Source organism: Ostrinia nubilalis, chromosome 19 (assembly GCF_963855985.1).
Source record: "Ostrinia nubilalis chromosome 19, ilOstNubi1.1, whole genome shotgun sequence".
NCBI classification, from domain to species: domain Eukaryota; kingdom Metazoa; phylum Arthropoda; class Insecta; order Lepidoptera; family Crambidae; genus Ostrinia; species Ostrinia nubilalis.
The window spans coordinates 9,934,702-9,961,920 of NC_087106.1; the positions used below are offsets into that span (position 1 = coordinate 9,934,702).

General features: G+C 36.7%; 1 protein-coding gene across 1 annotated transcript in view; it reads left to right on the forward strand.

The window, feature by feature from the left end:
- The window catches only part of LOC135080963 (synaptotagmin-10-like), a 69,834-nt gene that overhangs the window by 24,230 nt on the left and 18,385 nt on the right, over window positions 1-27,219 (forward strand). The window contains exons 4-5 of the mRNA XM_063975686.1: window positions 18,251-18,373; window positions 24,145-24,299. Of these exons, the coding sequence (XP_063831756.1) occupies window positions 18,251-18,373; window positions 24,145-24,299 (278 nt within the window). The remainder of the gene's footprint in view (window positions 1-18,250; window positions 18,374-24,144; window positions 24,300-27,219) is intronic.

The following is a 27,219-nucleotide window of genomic DNA, read 5'->3' on the forward strand; positions in this document are numbered from 1 at the left end:
TTCAACAATAAAACGTATCACCTTTAAAATTATTTTTTTAATTAAATAAAAATGCAAGCATTAATATTTTTATATGATAAAACGAGATTTATATATAATAGAAACTAAAAATAAACTGTTCTATGTTAAGTTGATTGAGTATATTTCCATAAAAGACAATACATAACCAAACGATGCTGCGTGTAATGAATAAAAAACGTAAAGTTATCATTTGTGTAAATGAAAACATACTTTTTTTGGTAAATGTTGCCAGTAGGTAAACATTTGAGAGCTGCTTAGCTGATCACGGCTTCAAATCCGTTGAGTGGCGTTTGAGAATACCATTTAAAATTGAAGGATACTTAAATTTAGGAGCCCGTCAGCTGAGTGACAGATTTGAGTAGTGTTTCAGTATTCGGCCGTGAGGCCCAGTTTTTTGATTCATAGTTAAAATAACCAATAGTTAAGTTTGACAGATGTCAAATGACAAGTGGTTAAATATCAGAAAAAAATGTTTTTCGAACAATGGTTAGCTTGACTTTTAGTACATTTTTTCACTATTCGTTGACATTTTGTTAATATTTAACCATTAATAGCAAAATTTAACAATTAGTTATTTTAACTATGAATCAAAAAACTGGGCCTAAGGCCCGGTTTTTTGATTCGTAGTTAAATTAACCAATAGTCAAATTTGACAGATGTCAAATGACAAGTGGTTAAATATCAGAAGAAAATGTTTTTCAAAGAATGGTTAGCTTGACTTTTAGTACATTTTTTAACTATTAGTTAACATTTTGTTAATATTTACCCATTAGTAGCAAAATTTAACAATTTGTTATTTTAACTATGAATCAAAAAACTGGGCCTAAGGGACAAATTATATGCGAACACATGGCCTCTCAAATCATCTGGCTAGCATGAGAGTACGGGACAAACCCTCTATTTTTCTCTGGTACCAAATTAGAGAGGGCTGTGCTTCTGCAATCGAGAATAAAAGAATAATTGTAATTGTCCCAATGTAACTGTCGTTTAGTTTTACTGATGATTATGTACTTTTCCAATCTCTAAATCAAAATTTATTAATATTATTTTTGACATGTACAGGCTGACTTTTAAATCGTTGGCATCCTTTTAAACTAAGACTCTACTCATGGTACATAATGTCTCATATTCCGGGAATGTACTATGTATCATGAGTAGTCTTAATTTAAAAGGATGCCAACGACTTCAATGTCATCCTGTAGATAACGCCTAAAACAGGGATGGCGAACCAATGGCACGCGTGCCATCGATGGCACGCGCCACAATATTTAGGGCACGCCACCAATCACAAAATTTAACTTGTACTATCTACAGGGTGTTAGGTAAATGGGTATATGAGCCGACACTAGCCCATGTTAACATGGTCATATAAATGGTATGGTGAAGTCAGAAATTTGATTTCATCATTTAATTTTTTTAATTTTCATACAATTTTCTTTTTATAAAATCCGATTTGTATGAAAATTAAAATAATTAAAATGAAGATATCAATTTTCTGACTTCACCATACCATTTATATGACCATGTTAACATGGGCTAGTATCGGCTCATATACCCATTTACCTAACACCCTGTATAGTGTATACCCCTCATTGATAGCATTAGGTGTTATTTTATGGCACGTCTATGACTACATCAAACATTTTTTTCGGAAAAGTGGCACGTTGAGACATAAAGGTTCGCCATCCCGGGCCTAAAAGATACAATTATACAGACGTTGTTCTTTGCGCATTTATAAAAGCTAAAACACATAAAAATTACCTGTACAGAACAAAGACAATCTTCAACCCCATTCATGCACGTGGTAAAACAGAAATTAGTGAAAACCCTTTGTAATACTAACCATTGTTTTTTGGCTGAAATAACGAAAACTTAGGCTCAAATGAACGCTAGCCTGTTGATTACAACCCTTTGTCTCCGAGCTTTAGTTCGTTCCCGTAATTACAGCTTTTAGTCTTTTTACTTATTGCCAGATTTTTTCAAGTCCAGTGACTAATTTTAGATATTACTCGAAAGAGATGCTGGATTTTGTAAAGGTTGTGTTAGCAAAATGTCGTTATCGATATAGTTAACTCAATGTTTGCTACTTTTCACTCAGTTTTATTTTTGTTAGTCCTATGCCCGTTTTTACCATCAATCCCAAATTTTTAAGTGACCCTTATGGTAACAATTACGAGTAACAGACATTTTGTTTTCTTAGGGGTCACTTAAAAATTAGGAATTCATGTTGAAAACGGGCAGTCACTAGTCTACTACTTATATTGAAAGTTTGTGAGATGGATGGACATAATTATGTTTCTTACTCTTTCAGGCTTAAACCACTGAATTGATTTGGACGATATTTGAGATACAGATCTCAAATAAAATTAGAGATCCAAGAAAAAAATTAGATTATTTTTTATTCATGTTTTTTCAGGGCGACTAGCACATGATTAAATTTTTCCGTAACAGACCGAAATTTTCGCAAGAGAAGTAGCTAAAAGCTAGTTTTAATAAGACATAACCACCCACAGAATGTAAAACATATTATCGTCCCCAAAAGATACTGCTACCTAATTGATGCAGGACTCGGAGGCAAACTGTAAGGAAAACAGTGGCGATCACAATAGATCGATACCGGTCGCAGTGATAGCATTTTATAGAACTAGAATAGCCGCTGAACAAAAAAAAAACATAACCAAGAAATTGGGTTATTTAACCATTTAATTTTGAAGTAATTGAAACAGGTTTTAACGCGATACGCGGATAGATTACATTGAAATATTACCTGTATTTGCCTGACGTTTCGACCGAGTTGCACCGGCCGTGGTCACAGGCTGACTGAAGCGCTGAGTGCGCGATCCGTATGGTGGGTCAATCATCTAATTCTATTATTATTTCTTCTCCAAGTACATTTATAATTTTGTTATGCGAAAATCTTGCTAAAGTTTTGCATAGTTCCGAAGCCTAGTCCCAGTCTATCTTCCTAGAACTGTGCTCATTGCCTAGATAATTACATCACCCTGTGTGTATGTACTAACTTTACGTTGGTTCTGTTGCTAAACTTAGTTGCCCGACTTAGACTGAGTTGCGTAAGACAATTAGTACGTATTCGAATTGTACACGACTAACGGAGAGGGTAGTATGAAACTTTGTAAGACTAGCTTTTGCCCGTGGCTGCGCCCGCGTGAAATTCAGTTTGTCGCAGAAAACAAAATGAAGTTATTTGGTAATAATGAAGAACATAATTTTTTGTATGGGTCTGGGTTTTACATGATAAATGTATGTACCTACTTAGGACCAAATATTTATTGCCCGTATTCACAAACATATTACCTACTATGAGGTCTCACAGTGCGCGTGAACGAACAGGGTGACACATGAATCAGTCACAGAGCTCTATCCAACGCTGTGCGTTCGATTTGCTCCTTCACTTAAGTAAGTATCATATGTGAATACTGGCGTAAGTATATTTATCCGTTGTATGGGCTACCCATAGTACAAGCTTTGCTTAGTTTGGGACTAGATGACGTAGTGTAAAATGACCAAGGGTACTTATTAAATTATTATAATGAGTGTATCTAATTGACATTCTGGAAAATGGAGTAGATTGTTTACAATTAGGGGAGAGTTCGGTATATTGTACCGCCGGGTAAATTGTACCACCCTCATATTTCGTAACGTATTTATTGAATGTCTGTAATTGCAACACTCAGCGATACACAACTAAATTCAATTAATATCGGCCATGTGTTTTTAGCCGTGACAACGAACACGTGTGTTTTATTTTGAAAAGTATTTTTTCATTGTTTTCAAGTAACTTTTGACAATGCATGTTTAGTTTGTAATTTTGCTAAATTTAATCACAGGGTGTTTCTAATATATTATTTAGAAGCGTAAATCAGTGTGGATTACAATTATTTGAAACATTTTTCGGTATTTATAAGCTATATTTTTTACCGATTTATTAAAAGCACTATCACCTAGTCGGCTAAATTGTACCACATCAAGTTGTATGGAACTTTACCAAAGGATTTTGAATTTAATTTAAGTAAATCATATTTTGAAGTTATAATAGCGTAGTTATGTTTGACTAACAATAAATAAAAGCAAAAGACTGGTAAAGTAGATTAGGTACAAGTGTGCGTTACGATAATTGGAATTACAAAACTTTTACTCAAAATCGTGATAACGTGTAAAACAATATCGATTGTCTATGTTATTAACTACTGTTCCTTTTCGTTACCTTATTTGTTAAGAATGTATCGTATAATATTTTGCCATAGTTTTTTTATAGGCTTGAAATTTATTGAAATCTATATTAGTAACCCTGTGGTACAAATTATCGAACCGGTTGGCTTAATTGGACCCAAGCTCTGAACTCGTATTTTGTGGATTTGTGCTAAATATACAACAATTGTGTTGATTAATACCTATGAAATAGTAAGTTGAATAATTTCCCTTTAATTATATACCATGAACATTAGCAAAAACAAAAGAAAACTATGTGTAAAATGGGATTGAAAAAAACTGGTCCAAATTACCGGACTCTCCCTTATACGGAATTAGTCAGAGTTGATCTAAGTATTATTATTATCTCAAAACTAAAGCACAGAACCACACTGAAACGAACAAACGAACACGAACAAATATTGAATATGCTCTGTTGACATTCAAATGTTTTTTCCATCGCCACCCTTGTTTCACTCAACACCCTTATGATTACGTAATAAGGTCGCTTTTAAGTCTTTGGCATGTTGATTGGCATACAATTTCCACAACATTTCCGAAATGCTCTCTCGTGCGATACGCTATGACAGACCTCTTGGCGTGAAGGAAATTGAACCTTAAATATAAGACTTTTGAGTCTGGATTTCAATGTGAAGTTGGCACCAGCCTGTTGCTATTTTTAGGGCTGTATGAATGACCTATTTTGTTTAGTATTACTTTGTATGCTACAAAGATACTTTGCTTATAAGCCCATAGCTGTATATGAGAATACATTACAGAGAATTACTTGGTGTATTGCTCGCATCAATACTTATGTCTATAATTTGTGTGTTTTAAAGACTGTAAACCCTTGAAAAGGAGGCTGACAATAGTGACTGAGTTTCTTGCGCTGCTTCTTCTCAGCACTGGCCCATTTATTGTCCCGAAGCAGAGGTAGGTAATACAGGGACGTATAAAAGTGCTTTTTAGAGCCTATTTGCAAAAATAGATGAGTTTTATGAGTAAGTTCGCCACCAGGAACAATAAGCACTAAAAGTCGGTACAACTTGTTTACATTATTTTGATAAGAGATGGCGTTGTCCGCTTTTAAGTTCGTGATAGTGTTTGAATTTTGCAGATGTTATGTAAGCCTTAAAGTAATAATGTCGCTTAATAGGACATTATTGTATTTTACTATACTCAATTTATTGAATTGAGCAAGATTATACCTACTTACTTGCTGAGCATTTTCATAAACCATTTGATAAATAAGTAGTTACTACTTGTTTGTATAAGCGCTCTTGCACACGACGCCGCTACCGCGCCGCCGCCGCGCCTTTGCACTGTTTATACGCGCCGCGTGAACACCGCTGACGCGCCGCGTGAACACCGCTGCCGCGCCGCCGCCGCGCCGCGGGAGAAATTCGTCGGCGTCGTCGAACAACGTCGTATGATCGCAACCGTCAAAATCTGTTTTTTTGCATTAAACTACTCTAAAATAGCCCCTTTATAAACTAATTTTTTAATTTTTCAAAATTCGTAATAATATCGAAGATACGGAATCGAACACCGACGGATGTGATTATTCTAACGCAGTACAGAGACGTGTTTGTGCAAGCGTCATTGTACTTCGGAAGACTGCACATCGTTTGTTGGAATAGCTTATACATTTGTATTCGTATTGATATTGAATGTATCTCGAATTTCGTCTTTATATCTATAAGTTTGGACACTTTATCGTTTTGATGACTGAAAGTCACAACCATCTCTTTACTAGGGAAGTCAGAGAAAAAAAAACTGTGACGTACGTACACACCCGTGGTTGTACTAGGAAGTTTGAAAATAAAAGAAACAGTGTCCTTTTGTTTTTATTTTATGGTATTTGTAGGTAGATTGACGAGTATAAACATTAAGAATGTTTGGTACAAAATAATTGTTTTTGGTGGCGGATGTACTGAACTTACATTGTTCTAAGGACTTTTGTTTGACGTTTGATCAGAACCATCGTTGTACTTCGGTAAAGTTTGGTAATTTTGACGTCGGATATACACAACCGACTTTGTACTAGGGACAGGTATTCCAATTGCGTCTTTGTTCTATTTTTAAATTGCTTAAAAAATAAAATAAAAAATTGAGACTACAATAATTCGATTTTAATGTGTTTCTTTTTGACGATTTGTTACTCAAAATAAACATTGTGTTAAAAATAAAGTTTTTTTTTGCGTATACAGGATGACATCTTGTAATGAGTGAACATCCTTGTAAAGGATTATAGTGCATGTCATTTGCAATCAAATTGGATAAGTATTTGCCTACGCAAAACACAATGTAATTTTTCCATACAAAAAATCTAAATAATAATAATTAATATCCCGTAGCTGATTTTAAATTTTCCTGCTTTTAAGCTAAGGTAGAAAAAGCCCAAACTATAAATAATAAACATAATAAAAGACTTTATTAAACAGACAGTAAAACATAAAAGTAATAAAATAAAAGAAAAAAGTGTGATAAAGGGGCGCCCGCTCAATTTTTATCAGAACACCATGTTAGGATGTCCCTATTAAAACTGAGAAATGCTTGACTTTTGCCTAGTCATTTATACCTACATAAATAAATTGGTTACAATAACCTGTTATCCCTTACAAGGATGTTCACTTATTACACGTCACCCTGTAAGTATAGGTATGCTTAGAAAGCTTTTCGTCTAAGTTAAATTTTATACTTATTTATTTTATTCATTTCTAAGTAGCACTTACACCGTCAAATCAATGCCCCCTTTACCCTTTCAAGCAGATCCCAACATTATTCAAAAAATGCAAGATCTTATAGGTGATAGTTTTTTCATCCAGTGCCTTAATGCTACCTTTTTGAGATTATCGTTCCGCCTTGGTTTGTGGGTGGATGTCGCACGCTTCGTTTTTCGGTATGCAGCCTACTCCAGAACCTTGGTGCCCCATTGGCCGTAAGTTTTGCGTACTATGTGTCCTGCCTATTGTCACTCAGCATGTTAATCTGTCGGGATATGTCATCGACTTTAGTTTGTTTACGGACCTCCCTCATTTATGATTTGATCTCGTAAAGAAACACTGACATAACCCTTGCTATAGCACGCCGTGCAACTTTGAGCTTCTTTGAGAGCCAACGTTTTGGACCTATAATAGGGTAACACACACTGATGGTAGACTCTCGTCTTTAGGCACTTTAGGATTTTGGACGAAAAGATGTCTAGTTTTCCGGATACTGCCCAGTCGAGGTAGATTCGTCGATTGACCTCTTTCTCGAAGTTGAACCTACCTAGCTAAATCTTTTGTCCAAGGTAGACATCCTACTTGTCAACAATCTCAAGAATTGAGATCCCAACCGAAGTTGGGTAGGGTGCAACATGGACATTCGACATAAGCTCATTTTTTCCATGTTCATCCAAAGGCCCCGTTGGGATACTCGATTAAGGTCTTTAATATTGTGTCGAGGTCTTCCAAAGATTCTGCCATGACCATAATATTATCGTCGGCATACCTAAGGTGAGTGTTGTACTCGTCGTTGATATTTATGCCGAATCCTTTCATTCAAGGAGTTGGACAGGTGAACAGTTTTGGAAATAGGTATAAAATCTCCCAGCCTTACGCCTCGCTGTAGTGGAATCGCGCTCGTGCTCTGCTTCTGTATTCGGGCCGGATTGGTGCGTTCATGTAGAAGTACTTCAGTACCTCGATGTAACGAGAGTCAATACGGCCGCGGTGCAGGGAGAGATTGCAGAACTGCCCAAATCTCGATCAAATCGAAGGCCTTCTCATAGTCCACGAACTCCAAGCATAGTGGCAAGTTATACTCTTCGATCTTCTGCATAACCTGCCGCAGTATATGGATGTGGTTTATCTATCCTTGATTTTTGTTAATTTTCTTTGATACCCATTGTCTTTATTTATAAATTAATTAATAATGAAACCTAATAAACAATGTTTTATATTTATTTCCTCCAACTTTCTTCATCATCCGACGGGTACTCATGGCAGAAGTTCCGTAGAATAATGACTAAAAGTGACATACGTCATATATTTGATTAAAAAAATTCGCAGAACAACGACGGTTTATCACATACATCCTCAAATTGTCCATAGAACAATGACGCATGTGATTTTTACAAAAAACTAAGTATTTTTGGAGATGGGTACATAGTTTATATAAAATAACATCTCTATGTTTATAACATCCCCAAATTTGAAACCGATCAGCCAAGTAGTTTTTTTTGTAGACACAAAAAACCGGTTCCGAAACTTCAAAACGCTCTCCTGGAAACTTAACATTTTGCAGATACGTCGTTGTTCGACGACGCCGACGAATTATGCTTTGATGGCGCGGTGGCAGCGCGGCGGCGGTGCGATAGCGGCGTCGTGTGCAGGAGCGCTTAGAATTAAATATTAAATACTTGATGAATGTCTATTATTATCAAAGAGTTTTAATTTAACTGCTTGAGAGAAAACAAATATTCTGAAGTCTTTACATAACTTTTTAGACAAATAACTTTAAAAACATAACCCTCCTTCTGGCGCACACGGTGATGTAAAAATGAGAATAGAACACATATGTACCCCAAAAAGTATGTATCTGAGCTCTTAGCCGAGTTTATTTGACACTTCAGTAGTTTTATTGCACTCTACGCCCACAAACGGTTCTCATTTTATGTTTATACCACAGTAAATACCAGCGGTTTATGTACATGAAGACAATATACTCGTACAATGTAAGTTACACGAGGTTCAGCTTAAGATTTGAAACAATTTGGTTTAAATTACCGTTACAGGCTAATTTTTAAGCTTAAAACATAGGGAGACCGAGGAGAGTTGTGACCGATGAGGGTTGTGATATTGTCGATTTTTGGAAACTTATTAACTATCAGCGAGCTCGCAACAGCGCGCATTTGTTAGCTCGAGACTTGAACTAAACACGCGCACTGTTACGAGCTCGCTAGTAGCACATGAGTAAAGAAATACTCATGTGCTAGTAGTTAATAAGTTCTGAGAAATCGACAATGTCACAATCATAACTCTCCTTTGTTACAGCTTTTCTCGGTCGTCGTTTCAGCCAAATGACGTCCACTGCTGGACAAAGGCCTCCCCCAAGGTTTTCCACAATGAACGGTCCTGCGCTGCCCGCATCCAGGCTCTTTCCGCGACCTTTACCAGATCGTCGGTCCACCTAGTAGGAGGCCTGCCCACGCTACGTTTTCCAGCCCGTGGTCGCCACTCGAGAACTTTCCTGCCCCAACGGCCATCGTCGGTTCGTCATCGTCGTTCATTTTCTCGGTATTCCCTATTAAATATGCATATTTATTATAATATCCATCCATATAATCTCAAAGCCAGTGTCTTAGCTTGGTGTTCCTATTTTGTTATTTCATCATCATCATCATCATCATTTCAGTCCATTTGAACATAGGCCTCCCCCAGTGATAATGATAAAAAAAATCTATACCAATATTATAAATGCGAAAGTAACTCTGACTGTCTGTATTGCTTTTACGCATAAACCACTGAACCGATTTTGATGAAATTTAGCGTTTGAGTATGTGACAGACAAAATAGGGATGTTTCCTGGGCAAAAAAGCTAGAGTTTTAATTAGTCCGTCTCAGTTAGCTTATCAAAAACTACTCGACACGCATTTTTTACTTTTTAAAACTAATGAAAATGTAAAGAGATAAACCGTGTCAAAGTTCTAAAGAAAAGGCCCGTGACGTCAGTGAGTGCGTAAAAGTGCAGCACATTGTGACGACGCGCGGAACTTCAACGCACTATAACTTAGTAATTATTTGTTTGAGTGACCATTGAAAATATACGTGTCCAATATTATTTTATATTAAAATTGACGGACTAAAAAATTTTTTTTAGGAAACTAGCCTATTCCACGCGGGCGTTGCCGCGGGCGGAAAGCTAGTATTTTATAAACAAAAGATTTGTTAAAAAAGCCCAGTGTTCTGCATGAATGCGCACTTTGATAAAATAATTGTCTGGAAAAATTCCACAAAGATTATCTTTTTTATCCATTTGGATGGTTTAATATAACCACATATTTCGGAATTGATTCAACACTTAAACGTCCCTTCGAAATGGGGGACATTGGCACAAAGTTTTTTCAATTTGTGTTTATCTGATGATTATGATTTATCCAGAGACCTTTTAAGGGAGGCGTCTAAACAATTTTTAAAGCTGTTAAAAAGTAAATAGCTAAAATATTATGAGACAAGGAGACGACATCTTCAACCGGGCTAGGATGCGCTTTATGATAAATTCTTATCGACAGTTTTACACGACAAGTGTATGCGCTTTTCTTCTGCAATCGATAAAATGCGTCGATAAGTTTATATCGTGGTGCGCATCTTAATGTGACTGAACTGTAACAGACCCGACATAAATGTCAACTGGATGATACCTTGGAAGACGTAGTAGTAATTACATTGCTGTCACGCTCGCACACTCACTGCGGCCGCCCGTCGAACATTCGCAACAGCAATATAATTACGCGCGAGCGATAAGGATGGGTAGCTTGGGGTCATTGGACTAAATTCTACGTGCTCGGCGACCAGACTAGTAACATGGACAAACGAAAATATTGAAAACAATGACCGTGAACGTCCTTTGGTTGAAACGAACGAACGAATTAATTGAAAACGCAAAGATTACGTTATCACGTCAGTCAAATCTTGAGCCGTGGTAGCACACGTGAACGTAATTACAACTGTTATTAAGCTTAACGTTCCATAAAACATTTACAATTTAATCACAAAGTGACGTGTAGTAATAACGTTTGAGGCTGTATAAGCGCTGAAATAATTACCTTATGGCGGGTTCATCTATACGAAGAGCTTAGTTTTAAAGGGTGCAAATGTAATCGTTGTTTTTGTAGGTATATTTCATTCTGAAACATTTACTGATAATAATAAAATTTTTGTGCCGAAAGGTATATCATTTTACCTCTAGGTGCTTCAAATTAGCAGTTGAGAATTATTGTGCTAATACGGTTTCAACGAAAATATTATATGAGATGCGATCATGATAGCTGTGTCCACAAATGCTAGAGATAATTAGGGAACTAAACTTGTTTAAACTGTTACTTTTTATTTCTAAACGGTATTTAAAGTATCTTCTATAAATACCGTTTAGAAATCTACTCGAGAATTTAGGAGGATTTTGGACGTCCACCCACTGATGGCCTTTTATGGTTACAGGAAGGCGCCTGGTTGGGGTTGGGTCGTGGGTTCCAACCTTTCAATCTAATATAGTAATCATTGTGGAAGGCCTATGTTCATCGCACGTTTTTTAGTTAAAAAGATGATGTTAATGAAGATTGCATCGCAAACCACGTTTTTGAACACACGTTTATTCCCCGCACCTAGTGTGTAAGAAGACGCACTTATATTACGCAATCGTTGCGATAAGCGAAGGCCATATAACACTAGGACTCGATTCGAAGGTGACCTAAGCATTATTTTGATCACGTACACATCATAAAAGGACACCTGACTAGGGACTTGCAGACCTCACGTAAGCTATCCAAACTAGCCTATTGTAAAGGTGGGCATTCACTCAGAGCAATCATGTGTAATGTAACAACCTAACAATACAAATGTTGGGGAGCATTACAATACGAGCTCAACGCCTTTTAGTTTGGGCGAACAAGATTGAAAGTTTTCTCAACTCGATTTGTTCCGAACATCATATTTTAATTTTTACATTAGTTCTACGGGCAACATGTCACATAAAAAAAAAACATGGAAAGCATTGGGGGAGGCCTATGTTCAGCAGTGGACGTCCTATGGCTGAGATGATGAAGATGATTATTTGTACTATGCAAACATTGATTGATTTTATGATTTCCACTTGACATTAAGTAGTACTGGGTTATTTCATGTGGGCTTCAACACAGTGAAGACAATGGTATCAGTCTTTATGTGCCGCCATAGTTGTCAGTCATAGCTCAATCGTACCTAAAACCAAATGTTACTACATACAGAATCATGGGATATTTTACGTAGAACAATGCTCTCAGAAGCACTGTACCCAGAATTATGAGTATTCTACTTTCTGTTTTGTTTTCAGTACGAGCAAAATTTTCCCGATATTTGCAAGTAAAATCCATCTTTTCGTTATTTTTACTTCTAACTGGATATCTCAGACCCCTGAGACGAGAGTGAATATGTTTGTTTATCGATATTGTGCTCTATTCTGAGATTTTACGGTAGAGAAACAAATAGCAAATCATATTATCTATTTTTGTACGAAGATAGTGGTTGAGTAAAACGAGGAATCGTGCTTTTAAAGCGTTCCTGAGCTTACGCTCTGCAAGTGAACTTATTTATAAAAGCTAAAATAAAGTTAGTATTGATACTGAAAGCATATAAATACTACCTTTTACCCGCTACTCCATCGCTTATATTTCGTTAAAAAGCGATACTATTCCGAATCCAAATACAAAAAAGTATTGCAAAGTTTCATATGAGTCATAAATTCATAATTTAATTTTAAGTAAGGCTATTTGGGACGTACATAAGCGCTCTGGAAAGGACCTTAGTACTGAATAAAAGCTTCAAACTTAAATAATTATGCATAAAATGATTTGAATAGATTTTTATAAAACATTGTCATTTTACGTAAACTCCCTGTAGCCATCTAAATTACGGTGTTCAAAGTAGAAACAAACTAACTGAAAAGTTGAAAAAATAATTAACATTCCAGAATTGGGCACATCGCAATACCATCCAAATAGTCTCTAATACATGTAGTTCCCTGGAGACGGGAAGTTTGGTGTACGAATTGTTAGTGCACGGATGGTTGACAAAGTTTGTTTCTGAAATTTGGATTTGCATTGTTTTATACATTTTTATCTGTACACTGTGTTTATGTACTCAAATACAAATAAATGATCGATATCAGGATGCGTTCATATTCATCAATAGGTCATTTAACCTCCTGCAGGAGAACAATAAATTTTCAATTTACCAGAAGCAAATGAATGGATAAATGGAGGACTGATGATCTCATATGTTACCTAAGTTTGTCGCCATAACCACAATGTTAAGAGCATTGTTGTGTTCCGGCAGATAGATGTAAGATAGCAAGTTCCTCTGTGGTTGAGGATTCCGGGTGAAGCTCGCTTCCACCTTCGGCCTGATCATCACTTTCCATCAGGTGAGATGCAGGCCAAGAGCTTCCTCGTTGTGAATTAGACTGCTAGAGAACTAGATTACAAAAAAAAAATTACCTTAGTCTCTAACGACATCCACAACACACATAGGTGACAGTTAAACAATTATAAAACTGTTTTAAATTAAAGCATCTTGTTTCCATTCCCTTTAGTAATTTCACCTTCTACAAAGTAATTTTTAGGGTTCCGTAGCCAAATGGCAAAAAACGGAACCCTTATAGATTTGTCATGTTTGTCTGTCCGTCTGTCCGTCTGTCCGTCTGTCCGTCCGTATGTCGCAGCCATTTTTTTCCGAAACTATAAGAGCTATACTGTTGAAACTTGGTAGGTAGATGTATTCTGTGAACCGCATTAAGATTTTGATGCAAAAATAAAATAATAATAATAAATATTGGGGGCTTCCAATCTTAGAACTGAAACTCAAATTTGTTTTTTCATCAAACACATACGTGTGAGGTATCTATGAATAGGTCTTCAAAAATGATATCGAGTTTTCTAAAATATATTTTTTCTAAACCGAATAGTTTGCGTGAAAGACGCTTCCAAAGTGGAAAAAAGTTGGTCCCCCCCTCTAACTTCTAAAATAAGAACATGAAAAATCTAAAAAAAACATATGATGTCCATTGCTATAAAAACTACCAACGAAAATTGTTTTGAACGAGATAGTTTATTTTAATACCTCGTAAATCATAAACCGCTTATTACTGCGTAATCTTTCATACAAATAACTTAAATTAAAAAAATAATAATTTTAATTTCATAAATCAATGGTACGGAACCCTTTGTGCGTGAGTCCGACACGCACTTGGCCGGTTTTTTATTAAGAAACACCATAACACCTCTGACCTTCCAGTCCAGATGGCCATAAAAGATGTTTCGCATCAATTCGCAACACCTCAGCACTTTTATTCACTCTCGAATGCGATAAAGAAAACGCGAATTTCAAGGTGAATGTGCGTCGTCATAACAACCATTTCAAGATATTATAAGTAGGTATTTTCCTTTTCCCTTTATTCCTTTATTGGGATGTTTAGGGCAGCCGATGGACGGTTTCTATTCAACTCATTTATTTAATAAGCAAGCCGATGCTCTGATATTTCTTGGGAATTATTTCTATACGTGATTTGGGAGGACTGAACTTGAAAAAAGCCTGTCCATTAATCTTGCTACAATAATGTTTGGTTGGCTTTTTTTGGTGAAGATGCAAAAGGTCAGCAACCTCAATGAAGTTTAACAACGGGACACCATGGTAGGTCCAAGAAAATTGTAAGCTAATGTATTGACGAAAAAAAAATTTTCAGCATGTTTTCCAAAATTGATCAGTAGATCATAAGACCTGTACTAAAATAAGTCATTCTCATTAGCTCACGTCGCTTCTTGGGCATAAACCTTCTTCATAGACGCTGACCTCATCATTTCAGCAAAAAGGACATCTCCTGCAGAACATAGGCCTCTCCCAATGATTTCCACATCGCCCGGTTGGTAGCGGCCTGCACCGGGTGGCCTTTATGAGGTCGTCGGTCCACTTTGTGGTTGGACCTTGTGGATAACGATGACCTCAGTCTCCTGCATGTTTTTTTTGCATTTGCGGCAGCTTAGTCTATAAAATTCATAGTATGATAAAAAAATAAATAATTTAATATGACTTGTAATATCATGTCACATGTTCATAGCAGACGACGTTTACGACCAATCTCTAACGTAAATCTACCACGCCACCTATAAAATATTTTACTGTCATATAAAAAAGAGCTAGACTCAAAAACTATCTAATCCAAAGAATAGAAGATAATGTGAAATGTTTCACCTTAAATTCCCATAAAAGTATATCTAAATATTGAAAGAAAATTAAATCTTGTTGGTAACTATTCGATCAAAGCACACCAATCAACTCGGAAACGGATCGTAACCGTATCAACTCGATGTGGTCATATTCTTTGTATGAAACTCCGTACTGCAACGCATACTTAGTCGCACCGTAACGTAAACGCTACGCCCGCGCGCCGAAAAGCGATACGGTGTTGATCCCTTTCCAGGGTCATAACTGTGCTATGACTTTTTATTTGGTTCATTTTAATTTATTTTTAGTATTTTTCATCATAAAACAAGTCAAAATAGACTAGGACTTGTCCATAAGACATCCTGTCTTAAATCATTCGACATACAAATTCTCACAGATCCTTTTACGAGATTTGTATGCGAAATGGAATCCTAATGATTCAAAATACGTCTCCAAGAATATTATCATTTCGAATAACTGCTGAAACATTGTTATAATAATACCTAGATTATATTTTCTTCTCAGAACTCGCAAAATGGTTCATGTAGCGCTTCGTAGTGATAAAAAGGCATTTTCAGGGAAACCTAGTTATTTAAAAAATATATTTTGCATTTATTATTACCTACTCCATGAAATTGCAATCGATTGATAGCAATATCAAAGCGCTTTAAGAAGCCTAAGCAAAAAATAATTGCTTTTATGAATTTTATTGGGCTTTTTTTCGGAATGACTATGATGGTAGCCGTGAGCGGCTTTCTCAGCTTCACCAGACAAGGTGAGCGCAGATGGCTCTTAACCTCAATTTATTGGGTTTGATTGATCCTCAAATGATCCTATTAATAGTTGAAGCGTTTAACTGAGTCGTGCACTCAATGCCTGAGGTGAGTTTGTTATCTTATTATGATTAACAAAAAACATTTAATACTCTACTCACGATGGTACTTTCAGAAAAATCTCTTCATAAGCGAGGATTATTAGATTGTCTTGTTGATTTTCCGCTAACTTTGAATTGCTTTCAAACTTTCATAGGAGTTCAGTTTCGTAGATCGCCTGTGTAACGTGGCAAAGCGTCCAGCTTTTGGATCAATCGTAACAAAAAAACTGCCAGCACTAATAAAAAAAGTACCCATCAATGAGATTGAAAAAAGAAACCTATTCCTAGTTATAACAGTGCTTCTTCTAATCGCCATTTTCCTACGAATCAAGCGTGGAAAAGCAGCACTACAGCTTTTGTGCCTAAAAGTATAGCAAACGATACAATTGAAAAAGACTGACCAAAAATTAGATAACGCAATCTATCACAAAATGACTAAAGCCCGTTATCACCATCAATCCCTTACCTATGAAAACAAAATTCCTGATAAGTGTTACTATAGGAGTCACTTAAAAAATAGGGATTCATGGTGAAAACGAGCATAACTCTTTTAATGTGTTTAATCTGTATTTAAACTTAAAGATGGTATAATGCTAAATATTAATTTACTGAGTGCAAAAAAGTCAATAGCCCAAAACCGTTGTACCTTTGTGACAGCGCGTCGAACCGCACTGATTTTTATTGGGCATCGTTAAATTTTCATGCGCCAACAAATTTTGTGGTTAATTTTAAAGCCTACGTTGTACAGGATTTAATTTTAGGACAAGGTGGGCAGTAAAAATAATAGAGTTTCCAATGGGATCGAATTGTTCAGTGAACCAAGCTTGATTTGAATACAAATTACTAATACAGTGGAAATAGATTGGTCATGAACTCGTCAGAAATGTTATTTTATATCCTGACCTTTAACTGGTCTACTGAGGTCACTTGATGACCTCATGAAATCGTATTTTCGGTGCCAATCTTTATTTCTACGTTCTTATAGTCAAAATTAGGGTGCAAGAACACGCCTAGAGTCTAAAAGACCCTGGATACTGGGCACACTTCTTTAACTATTGACCAATTGTTAATGAACATAATATTCATATAAAAAAACATATCATACAAAAATTTAAAATAGGAAAAAGGCACCGAAGAAGCAGATTTTTTAAGACAATTTTTTTTATATTGAAATCAATAAGATTGAAAACAATTCCAAAAACGAGTTTTATGCATAGTAAAAAATTTTTTTTTCCAAACAATCAGTTTTTCTCTACATAAAAGTCGTCCGTGTGCGACTAGACAAAAACACGTGTACAACAAGTACGCTTAGGTAATTATGTATAAGGTAAACAAAAACAAAATGGCCGGCTATTGTTTTTGGACGGCCGTTTAACTGGATTGGTTTACGAGTGGAAATATACTTAATGTGGAAAAATACACTGGGAATGTTTGAGAGCTCTAAACATTGTACTGTTACCTTAAACTGGGTACATACAAACTGCGTAATACGAATAGTTTCTGTAAGGTAAATTGTGTTTTCTAAAGTTTTCAGGTAAACATTTTAAAGTTCGTACAAAACAACGCTAAAAATCGATTCGATCTCAGTCTTAAAATCTGTTGCAAGCACTTGGAAAAGAGGCTGCCAAGGTGACTGACAGTGAAGCAGAAAATTGAACGTACAGCGTTGAATCGAGCTATGTGATTGGTTCGTGTATTACCCTGTGCGTCCACGCGCACTGTGAGACCTCATAGTAATGTTTGTGAATACGGGCGTGAGTTTCTTGCTTTGCTTCGTTTCAGCACTAGATCTTTTACTGTCCCGAAGCAGTGGTAGGGTTAAAGTAGTACTGGGACGTGTAAAAGCGCTTTGTGAAAGCCTATTTGCAGAAAATAAATGACATAACCTGGTTTTACTAAATAAATAAATAATAATGTTCTCACCATCATTATCATTTCAGCCATAGGACGTCCACTGCTGAACATAGGCCTCCCCCAATGCTTTCCATGTTGATCGATTGGTAACGGCCTGCGTCCAGCGCTTCCCTGTTACCTTTATGATGTTGTCGGTCCACCTCGTGCGTGGACGTCGCACGCTGCGTTTTCCGGTACGCGGCCTCCATTCCAGAACCTTGCTGCCCCATCAGCCGTCAGTTCTGCGTACATGCAGTTCTATTGACTAGTTATTAATTAAAGCCTTTGTCCACAGCCGGAGCTATACAAGAACGAGCTGGTGCGCCAGTCATCCACCGACAGCGCTGAGCTGGAGTTCTGCGGGAAGCTGCATTTCGCTCTCAAGTACGACCAGGAAGTGGAGGCTCTTGTTGTCAAGGTCGGTCTTGTTCTAAGATGTCTAAAAATTCTGATTCAGCCGTCAGACCACCGTACGTGGTAACCGTACAGAATTGTATTAGGTAACTACTATGCCGAATGACGTGGGCTCGATCCCAGCACAATTTACAGTCTATCTATCTATATCTATAAAAGCGAGGTCACTGAATGACTGACTGACTCACTCACTCATCACAAAATCTCAGGAACTACAAGTGCTAGGAGTGTCAAATTTTACATGGGGGTTCCTTTTAGGACGTAGGTGTTCACTTAGAGCGGATTTTACGAAACTCCACCCCTAACGGGGTAAAACGGAATCTACACATTTTTGTGTCGGTATTTTTACTTAGGAGTGAGAATATCCGTTCTTGGATGCGAACAGCAGATTGCACAGAACCGGTTGTTATGGAAATCCTTGGGGGAGGCCTTTGTCCAGCTATGGACGTCATTTGACTGAATGACGAAAGGTATAGCAATGTCTAATTGCACAAAAGACGGGCCAATCTAACCAAACGTTAATTTATGTTAACAATCCACTGAACTGACAAGAGGCGTTGACAATTCGAATACGATAGCACAATCTCGCATGTTATGTCAACGATGAGCCGCTCCGTTTCACGTATAATGAATTCTGGGAAATAATGTACGGTGACTGAGCTTTCGGAATTTTGCGGACTTTTCGTATGTTTGCCTTTTTTCTTACACTGTGATCGATTTCTTTCGCCACTCCTCAGCCCCAAATATGTTGTCTCCAATTGGTGGTAGAGTTATACATGTATAGAATGTGTCCTAGAAAGGGCTTACATACTATACTAATAAAGAATTTGAATTTGAACAAGATAGAAAGTGTATGAGACTCGTCTCCGCGAGCGATTTATGCAGTTTAGCTTGTTTCTACTGTTAATGAGTACTTTGTGCTCCTTGCTTGGACGATAACTACAATAAAGCTGATTATGGTTTAGAGGAAATCTTTAATCAATGCATAATTTTTTAAGCCACGATAGCCGAACGGTGAAGGGGTCGGACTAGCCGACTCGTGATCCGGGAACGCGGGTTAGGTCCCCGCTGCCGCTCGACTATTGTGGTGAGATCACTCGTGACACAAGCATATTTAGCTTAGTAATAGGGGCTAACGGGTGTATTAGTAATTTGTGAAATAGCAAATTACAAATAATCTCTTAAAAAATACTGTCATTAAATGAGTTGGTCACCGTATTTATTTTCCCATTTGTTGGCTTTACAAATAACGGCTTCAGTCAAGCGTGTAGATAACATATAAAACAATAATGGCTACCGCACAATGCCAGCATGCAATTACAATAATATGTGCCTTTTGTATTCAACTTTGTTGCGTACATTACAATGTGGGCGACCAAAACCAGTTCACTTCTATCTTTCGTCTTCTTCTTATAAGAAACACTATAAAGTGTGATTCTAGAAGTACATAATATAAGTACTCGAAACAAAATCAACTCAAAAATATTTTATTCAATTAAAACCAGTATTATGAACGACAAAAATAAAAAAGGGGGTGGTACTTTACATGTCTCCTTATCTTTTGGGCCCTACCAGCGCTTCGAGACAAACATAAATGGCAAGCGCTGAGAAGAAACGCCGGAACAAATAAGAAGTATTAGAAGACTGCCTAAATATTTTTTTTATATTTTTTTTCTTGTATTTTATGTGTATTGTTTATATTGGAGACATTTTGTTTTCATTAGTAAAGTAAATAGTGCGATGTAGCTAGGCCAGAGGGGTCATTAGAGACAGCAGTCTTAGTGATTGAGAGGTGCTTTTGTCTGGATATAACCTTACAAAATAGTACGCACAATTTATGATCTCAATTTCATATGATTACCTGTCATACAAGATCTCTTCTTCGAATTCTATGCTAAAGTTTACGGGAATTTTCAATCCCACTAAATATCCATTTACTAACTAATCCTTAGCTTAATCCATGTTTATCTACCTTACGAACACCCAATTCAACTTAAATTTAAATTGCGTATTTATCCTTCAAATGCTCTTTGAAATTAAAAAAATATCAAATTTCTCTCAAATCCGCCTCGGGGATTCCCCTTTGTTAAAATTAAACGTATAACAAAATAATAATTCAATAATCTCTCGTGCTTCATACATAATAAGGTCACGTGCAAGAAAATGTGTTCCATTACAATATATCTTCGAAATTCGGTCGTATAAAGCCATCCACACCTGCTATTCTAAGGCCTGGTGTACACTAAAACAGAGATATAGGCTGGGTACATCCTACTAATATAAACGCGAAAGTTTGTTTGGATGTATGTTTGTTACTCTTTCACGCAAAAACTATTGAACGGATTTTGCTGACACTAGACAGTACTATTGTTTATACATCAGAGTAACATAGTTTGTAATGATCTGTGTGCTTACCATGAGTTTACGTTAGGTGTGCTCGCTAGCGACTGCGTAAAAAAATGACATTACTTGTATGACATATTGTTCAGCGCCCCTAGCGGCTACTTTCAAGAAACAAAATCTTCATAGAGATTTTTGACGTACTCGCTAGCGAGCACACTTATCGTAAACTCATGGTAGGTACACTGTAATAAATCCAATTTCACCAGAGCGAATCGTGGGCAAAAGCTACTTAGTGCATAAATAAAACAAATCGTATAATAGTTCGTGAAAACCGGAGTATCAACCTTCAGAAGTATCAGGAAAAAACTGTTTGGGCATTTGTTGCCTGGATTTTGAGAGTACCTAAGTATTAGGTTCAAACTCCAAGTGGAAAAATAATTTGAATATTTAATTTTTTGCCAGTTTTTTTTACCACAAGTCAATGATAAATCTAGGGGTTGATAAATGATGCATAATAATTAACTTCTTTAGTTTATCTCTCAAGGTTACTTCTCGTAGACAGAAGTAATCACCGTAGACGTTTCGTAGCCGGGATAATTGTAGCAAAAACTTTCGTAGTTACTACGCGGCATCAGAATTTATCGTAGCTACAAGCACTGTTGTTTGTTGTAGCACTGTTCTCAAAGTTCAATTTTTTCCCGTTTATTACGCTGTATGATAAGCTACATAGGAGTATGTACATTTAGTTGCTAAATGAGTTTAGTTGTAAGGAAAATTATTATGTGTACATGAAGTCACTGTATTACTTCATGACCTTCGTACGTGTATGTAAATACCAAAGTATGAAACTTTAAGTATACTAATTTACCATTTTGTACGAGGAATTCTGTATTATTTATTAATGCTTCACAATAAATAAATAAAAAATTGTATCCTATCAATCATTTCTTAGTTCGTTATTTTTTTCTGAAGACAATAAAAAAGCCTATTATCTCCTTTATCGATAAAGAATAAATTATTAATCTTATCAAGTGTCACAAATGGCTTTCACAAAGTCAGTTAGCCAGTAACGGCATTGACACATTACTTCCACCAGTATGACCCTGCCCTTAGCCCTTGATCCCGTTTAAAGGTCAACGTCCTTAAGGATTACGTCCGCCTTCCTTTTTAACAAAATCGGGACCGTTATTGAACTCTAGAATACGGAAATCAAATTACAAAAGTGGTATCTTTAAATTTTGCTGGCTGGCGATAGTAAAAGAAAAGAATAATAATTGTTTTTAAAATAAAAAAGGTCTAGTTATATGAGAATTAAAAAATATATTGTAAAGTTGCTAAACTTGAGTACTTATTCCAAGAATTTTACTGGTGATATAAGATTCTTAAAAATAATTTACAATGATTGATTATAATATTATTATTTTGTGAAGAAATAAGCTGTCTTATTTTTAATTTTCCATTTAGATAGATGAGGATAAGTTCTAATACAGATAAGCTAGACTTTGATGAAATACCTAATCGGTTTTAAAACACTGGGACTGGGTGACGCGTAACACTGGGCTTAATAAATCAGTGTATTCTAAAAGACAAGGTGGACCGACGACATCGTAACGGTAGCAGGAGGGCGCTTGACGCAGGCTGCTACCAAGCGGGCAACGTAGAAAGCATTAGGGGAGGCCTATGTCAGAGTAAATATAAATGAGTAGGTTATCTTCATAGAAACGCAGCCGAAACAGAAACCGAGCGCGGTTTGTATGTGAGCGCGCCAATATATAGTCCAGTCAATGAATGCTTTAACGACGGTGTAGAGAGAAATCCCTGGAACACAATTTCTGACCTTGGGACTTTATTTAGACTAGTTAGGAGGTGAACATAGCAAAAGTCCCCGCCCTTAGCCCTTGAGCCGGCGGGAAGAGGGTGGTTTAAAGGTACCACTTTTCGGTTTTTCGCTTAATCCTCGGAAACTATGCGTCCTAGTGACATGGCTACTATGAACCAAAAAAAGCTTATTTAATTTGCTACAGGTGAGACAGTCAAGTTTTTATATATCTTGTATAGTTTTCGCGGTATCTGGTCTAGAAGGTCTGTAATATTGGAAATTTTAATTTTGTCTTACATGTTCCCATCAGGAGAAAATCGACTAAATTAACATTGAGCAAACATTATAGACATGCGGGAGCATGTTAAGCCTAGTTCCAGGGAGGGGACTGCATCGTGCGTATATTTAGACGAACCAATTGGAGCCACTTTTGACTCCTCATTACTCAAAAAGTACTGTGCATTAACACTTCAAATTTGGCTCATGTGTTGAGACTTTCAAGATAAACATCAGCTTCAAATTTCATAAATATACCTCAAACGGTTATTTAGGTATTGACGTTCAAAAATCGACATTTAGGACACTAAAATCTATCTATCACCTGTTAAATGTTAAAATTTACTGGTTTTTTATTTTTTCCTTTGTATTTACACAACTACCTATCTGGATGCCACATTTGAACCTTCAAGGTCATCTGGAAGTGGTTAGAATTTGGTCTTATAGGTCAGCCATGTAGATTTTTAGACGTCAATACCTAAAGAACCGTTTGAGGTATATTTATGAATTTTGAAGCTGATGTTTATCTTGCAAGTCTCAACACATGAGCCAAATTTAAAATGTTAATGCACAGTACTTTTTGAGTGATAAAGAGTCAAAAGTGGTTCCAATTGGTTCGTCTAAATATACGCACGGAGCAGTCCCCTCCCTGGAACTAGGCTTAACATACTCCCGCAAGTCTAGAATATTAGCTCAATGTTGATTTAGTCGATTTTCTCCTGATGGAAACATGTAAGATAAAAATAAAATTTCCAATATTACAGACCTTCTAGAGCAGATGCCGCGAAAACTATACAAGATATATAAAAACTTGACTATCTCACCTGTAGCAAATTGAATAAGCTTTTTTTGGTTCATAGTAGCCATGCCACTAGGACGCATAGTTTCCGAGGATTAAGCGAAAAACCGAAAAGTGGTACCTTTAAACCCCCCTCTCCCCGCCGGCTCAAGGGCTAAGGGCGGGGACTTTTGCTATGTTCACCTCCTGACAAGTCTAAATAAAGTCCCGAAGTCAAAAATTGTGTTCCACGGTTTTCCATCTATAATGCTTTATTGACTGGACTAATACGTATGCGGCGCGCAGGCACACACTGACAAAATTCAGCGCAACCACGACTGGCTCCCCGCTAATCCACGCTAAATTTTGTCAGTGTGTGCGTGCGCGCCGCATACGTATTGGCGCGCTCACATACAAACCGCGCCCGGTGCGTTTCTATGAAGATAACCTACTCATTTGTATTTACTCTGCCTATGTTCAGCAGTGGACGTCCTATGACTGAGATAATGATGATGATGAATTCAAAAGACCAGTTCTCTTAACCCGTTCTCCTCCGCAGATCTTCGAAGCCCGCGACCTGCCCATCAAGGACGTGACGGGCAGCAGCGACCCATACATCAAGGTGTTCCTGCTGCCTGACCGCAAGAAGAAGTTCCAGACCAAGGTCCACCGCAAGAACTTGAATCCGGTGTTCAACGAGACATTTTTGTTCAGGTAAGTTGTGTGGTTTATTTATTTAAACTTTAATGCCAAATAAAGAACATAAGGCGAACTTAATGCACTAAACTAAAACATTCTCGACCAGTTTGGCCTTCGGGTTAAGCAGAAAAAAATCATTCGTTGGTTGTTTTTTTTTTCAGATAAGTCTAGCAGTTATTCGTGGAATGATACAAACGAAATATCTTTTCAGATTTGGCTTTTATGTCAAAATAAATAATTTAAAAAAGATAATCCTTAGAGGCTCTTTACATTTCACATTATGCATTGTAAAATCTTGAAAAACATAATTATTATCGTTAGACAGTGAATGCTAAGTAATGAGGGTTTATTCAAAAACCTTTGCAATCAATAATACATTTTCAATTAACTTCTGATTTTGATTTTGACCTTAGATAAAACGCACTTGTACCTATAAGAAAAACTTTTTTTTTTTTAACTCATATTGTGAATATTGTTTGTAGTCCAAATTAATAAATAATTAATTAAAAAAAATAGATATAACAAAACGGTTTAGCATTATCAATACCATGCAAAAGACATTATGGTAATTACTGCCTTAATAAAACATGACCTGTGATATTCCATGACATTGCTCTTTGACATTAAATCACATTCACACATGCCCGTTCTCACACCTTCAACTGTTGACCCGGGCGTGGGAGACGGCACCTGTACATTCGTTGCAGTGATAATAACAATGTTTACTTGGTACGAGTAAAGGGATGGTGCCTGCTAAGAGCCAAAGCACACGATGTGTTGCGGCGCCGCACTGCAAAATGGTTCGCCGTATTACGCGGCGCCACGCCACAAAGATGTAACCGTATCACGTGGCGCGGCGCCGCACCGCTCGTGTGTCCGCCTGCCACAGATATTTCTGTGTGACGCCCGTATTCACAAACGATGCTTGCTTAAGTGAAGCAGCAAATTAAACGCACAGCGTTGAACATAGCTCTGTGATTGGTTCATGTGTCACTCTCTGCGTCCAATCGCACTGTGAGACCTCATAGTAATGTTTGTGAATACGGGCGTAAGAAGACGAAGCGTCACCGCCCCAGCGACGCTCCACCACCGCAACGCATCGTATGATTTGGCTCTAAACTAAAGGGTTGGTGCGGCTTGCTGAATTTTCTGCGGCATGCAAAGGGTTAAGTTAAACAGACTGTGATCGATAGTGTGTTATTCAATTTTTGCACTTTTATTTTTCAATCGTATTTGTTTATGTAATATAAATATTGATATTACAGTTTTAAGACAGTACAGTAGAACGCCGATTATCCGAATTAATTGGGACCGGGGTCGATTCGGATAATCGAAAATTCGGATAATCGGACATAGACTGTTAATAAAGAAAAAGCGTGTTAAAAACGAACTGTCACACATAGAATAAACTTTTATAACTGTGATTACAGTTCTACAATAACGTTCAGTTGAAATATATCTAGACTCCTGCGAGTTCCAACTTGTTACAACAAAACAAAATAAAAATTACTTGGATTATAATAATTTTTTATATTACGCTTAGGACCGATTCGGATAATTGGCGATTCGGTTAATCGGCGTTCGGATAATCGGCGTTCTACTGTACTTATATTTTACAATTTTAAATCTCAAAAAATAGTTAAAAACATCTGTTTGTTTGATATTCTAAAAAAAAACTTATAACGTTAGGTTATTTCAAGGTTTTCATTATGGGTAAAACTTCTTTAATGTTTTACTTGGGCTGTAAACAGTGATACAAATTAATCTTGTCCATAACTTCAGAACTATACCTCAACTAATGCACTAAAACCATGTTGTATGCAAAATTATTGTATGTTCTCTAAAGTTTAGAATAGTGTATTTACTTGTAAGTTCATGAAAGTTATTGGTGACCCCTTACACCACTTAATTTTGTGAATATGTCATATTCACAAAATTAAATGACGAAACCTTTTAACTAAATGTTTCGCTAATAAACCAACGAGACAACTAAATCGAATATAATATTAATAACTTCAAGTTTATGGCCAGTGAAAATTAATCTAGGCTTGATGGATGGGTCACCCACAAAATTACGCTGAATTTCAGCTGAAATTAAACAACTCGTGAGTTTGTTCCTACGCGTTAATAATCTGATCTTATGATTAATTTGATGGAAACCAATTTAATTACATGAGTTCTGATGATGTAATGCTTTTTAGGATATTAATGTTGTTGCTATAGGTAAAGGGACATATAATATTGTCTGGTACAGTGACGGAAAATTACAGCATGAAAAAATTGTACTAATATGACGTATTTCTGAAATACATATTCAGTTGTATGGTGGTGTCAAAAGCGCCCCGACATTGACCTCCCGTGGGTGTCTCCAGTAAGAGGGTTACTACTACGAGCATAGGAAGGTTACAATACTTACGCCCGTATTTACAAACATTACTATGAGGTCTCACAGTGCGCGTGAACGCACAGGGTGATATACGAACCAATCACAGACCTCTATTCAACGCTGTGCGTTAGATTTTCTGTTTCACTTAAGAAAGCATCGTTTATGAATACGGGTGTTACAATCTATACGATAATTATAAAGCTGAAGAGTTTGTTTGTTTGTTTAAACGCGCTAATCTCAGGAACTACTGGTCCGATTTGAAAAAATATTTTTGTGATGGATAGCCCATTTATCGAAGAAGGCTTTAGGCTACATCATCTTACTATAGCAAATAGGGGTGGAGCAATAAAGAAAAATGTTGTAAAAAGGGAATTGATACTATTTTTACGCGTACGAAGTTGCTGCCTGTTAGGTACTTATTCAACACTAGCGACCCTACCCGGCTTCGCACGGGTGCAAAGATATGCATGTATTATACCTGTAAACTTTCCTCTTGAATCTCTCTATCTATTAAAAAAATCCGCATCAAAATCCGTTGCGTAGTTAGGG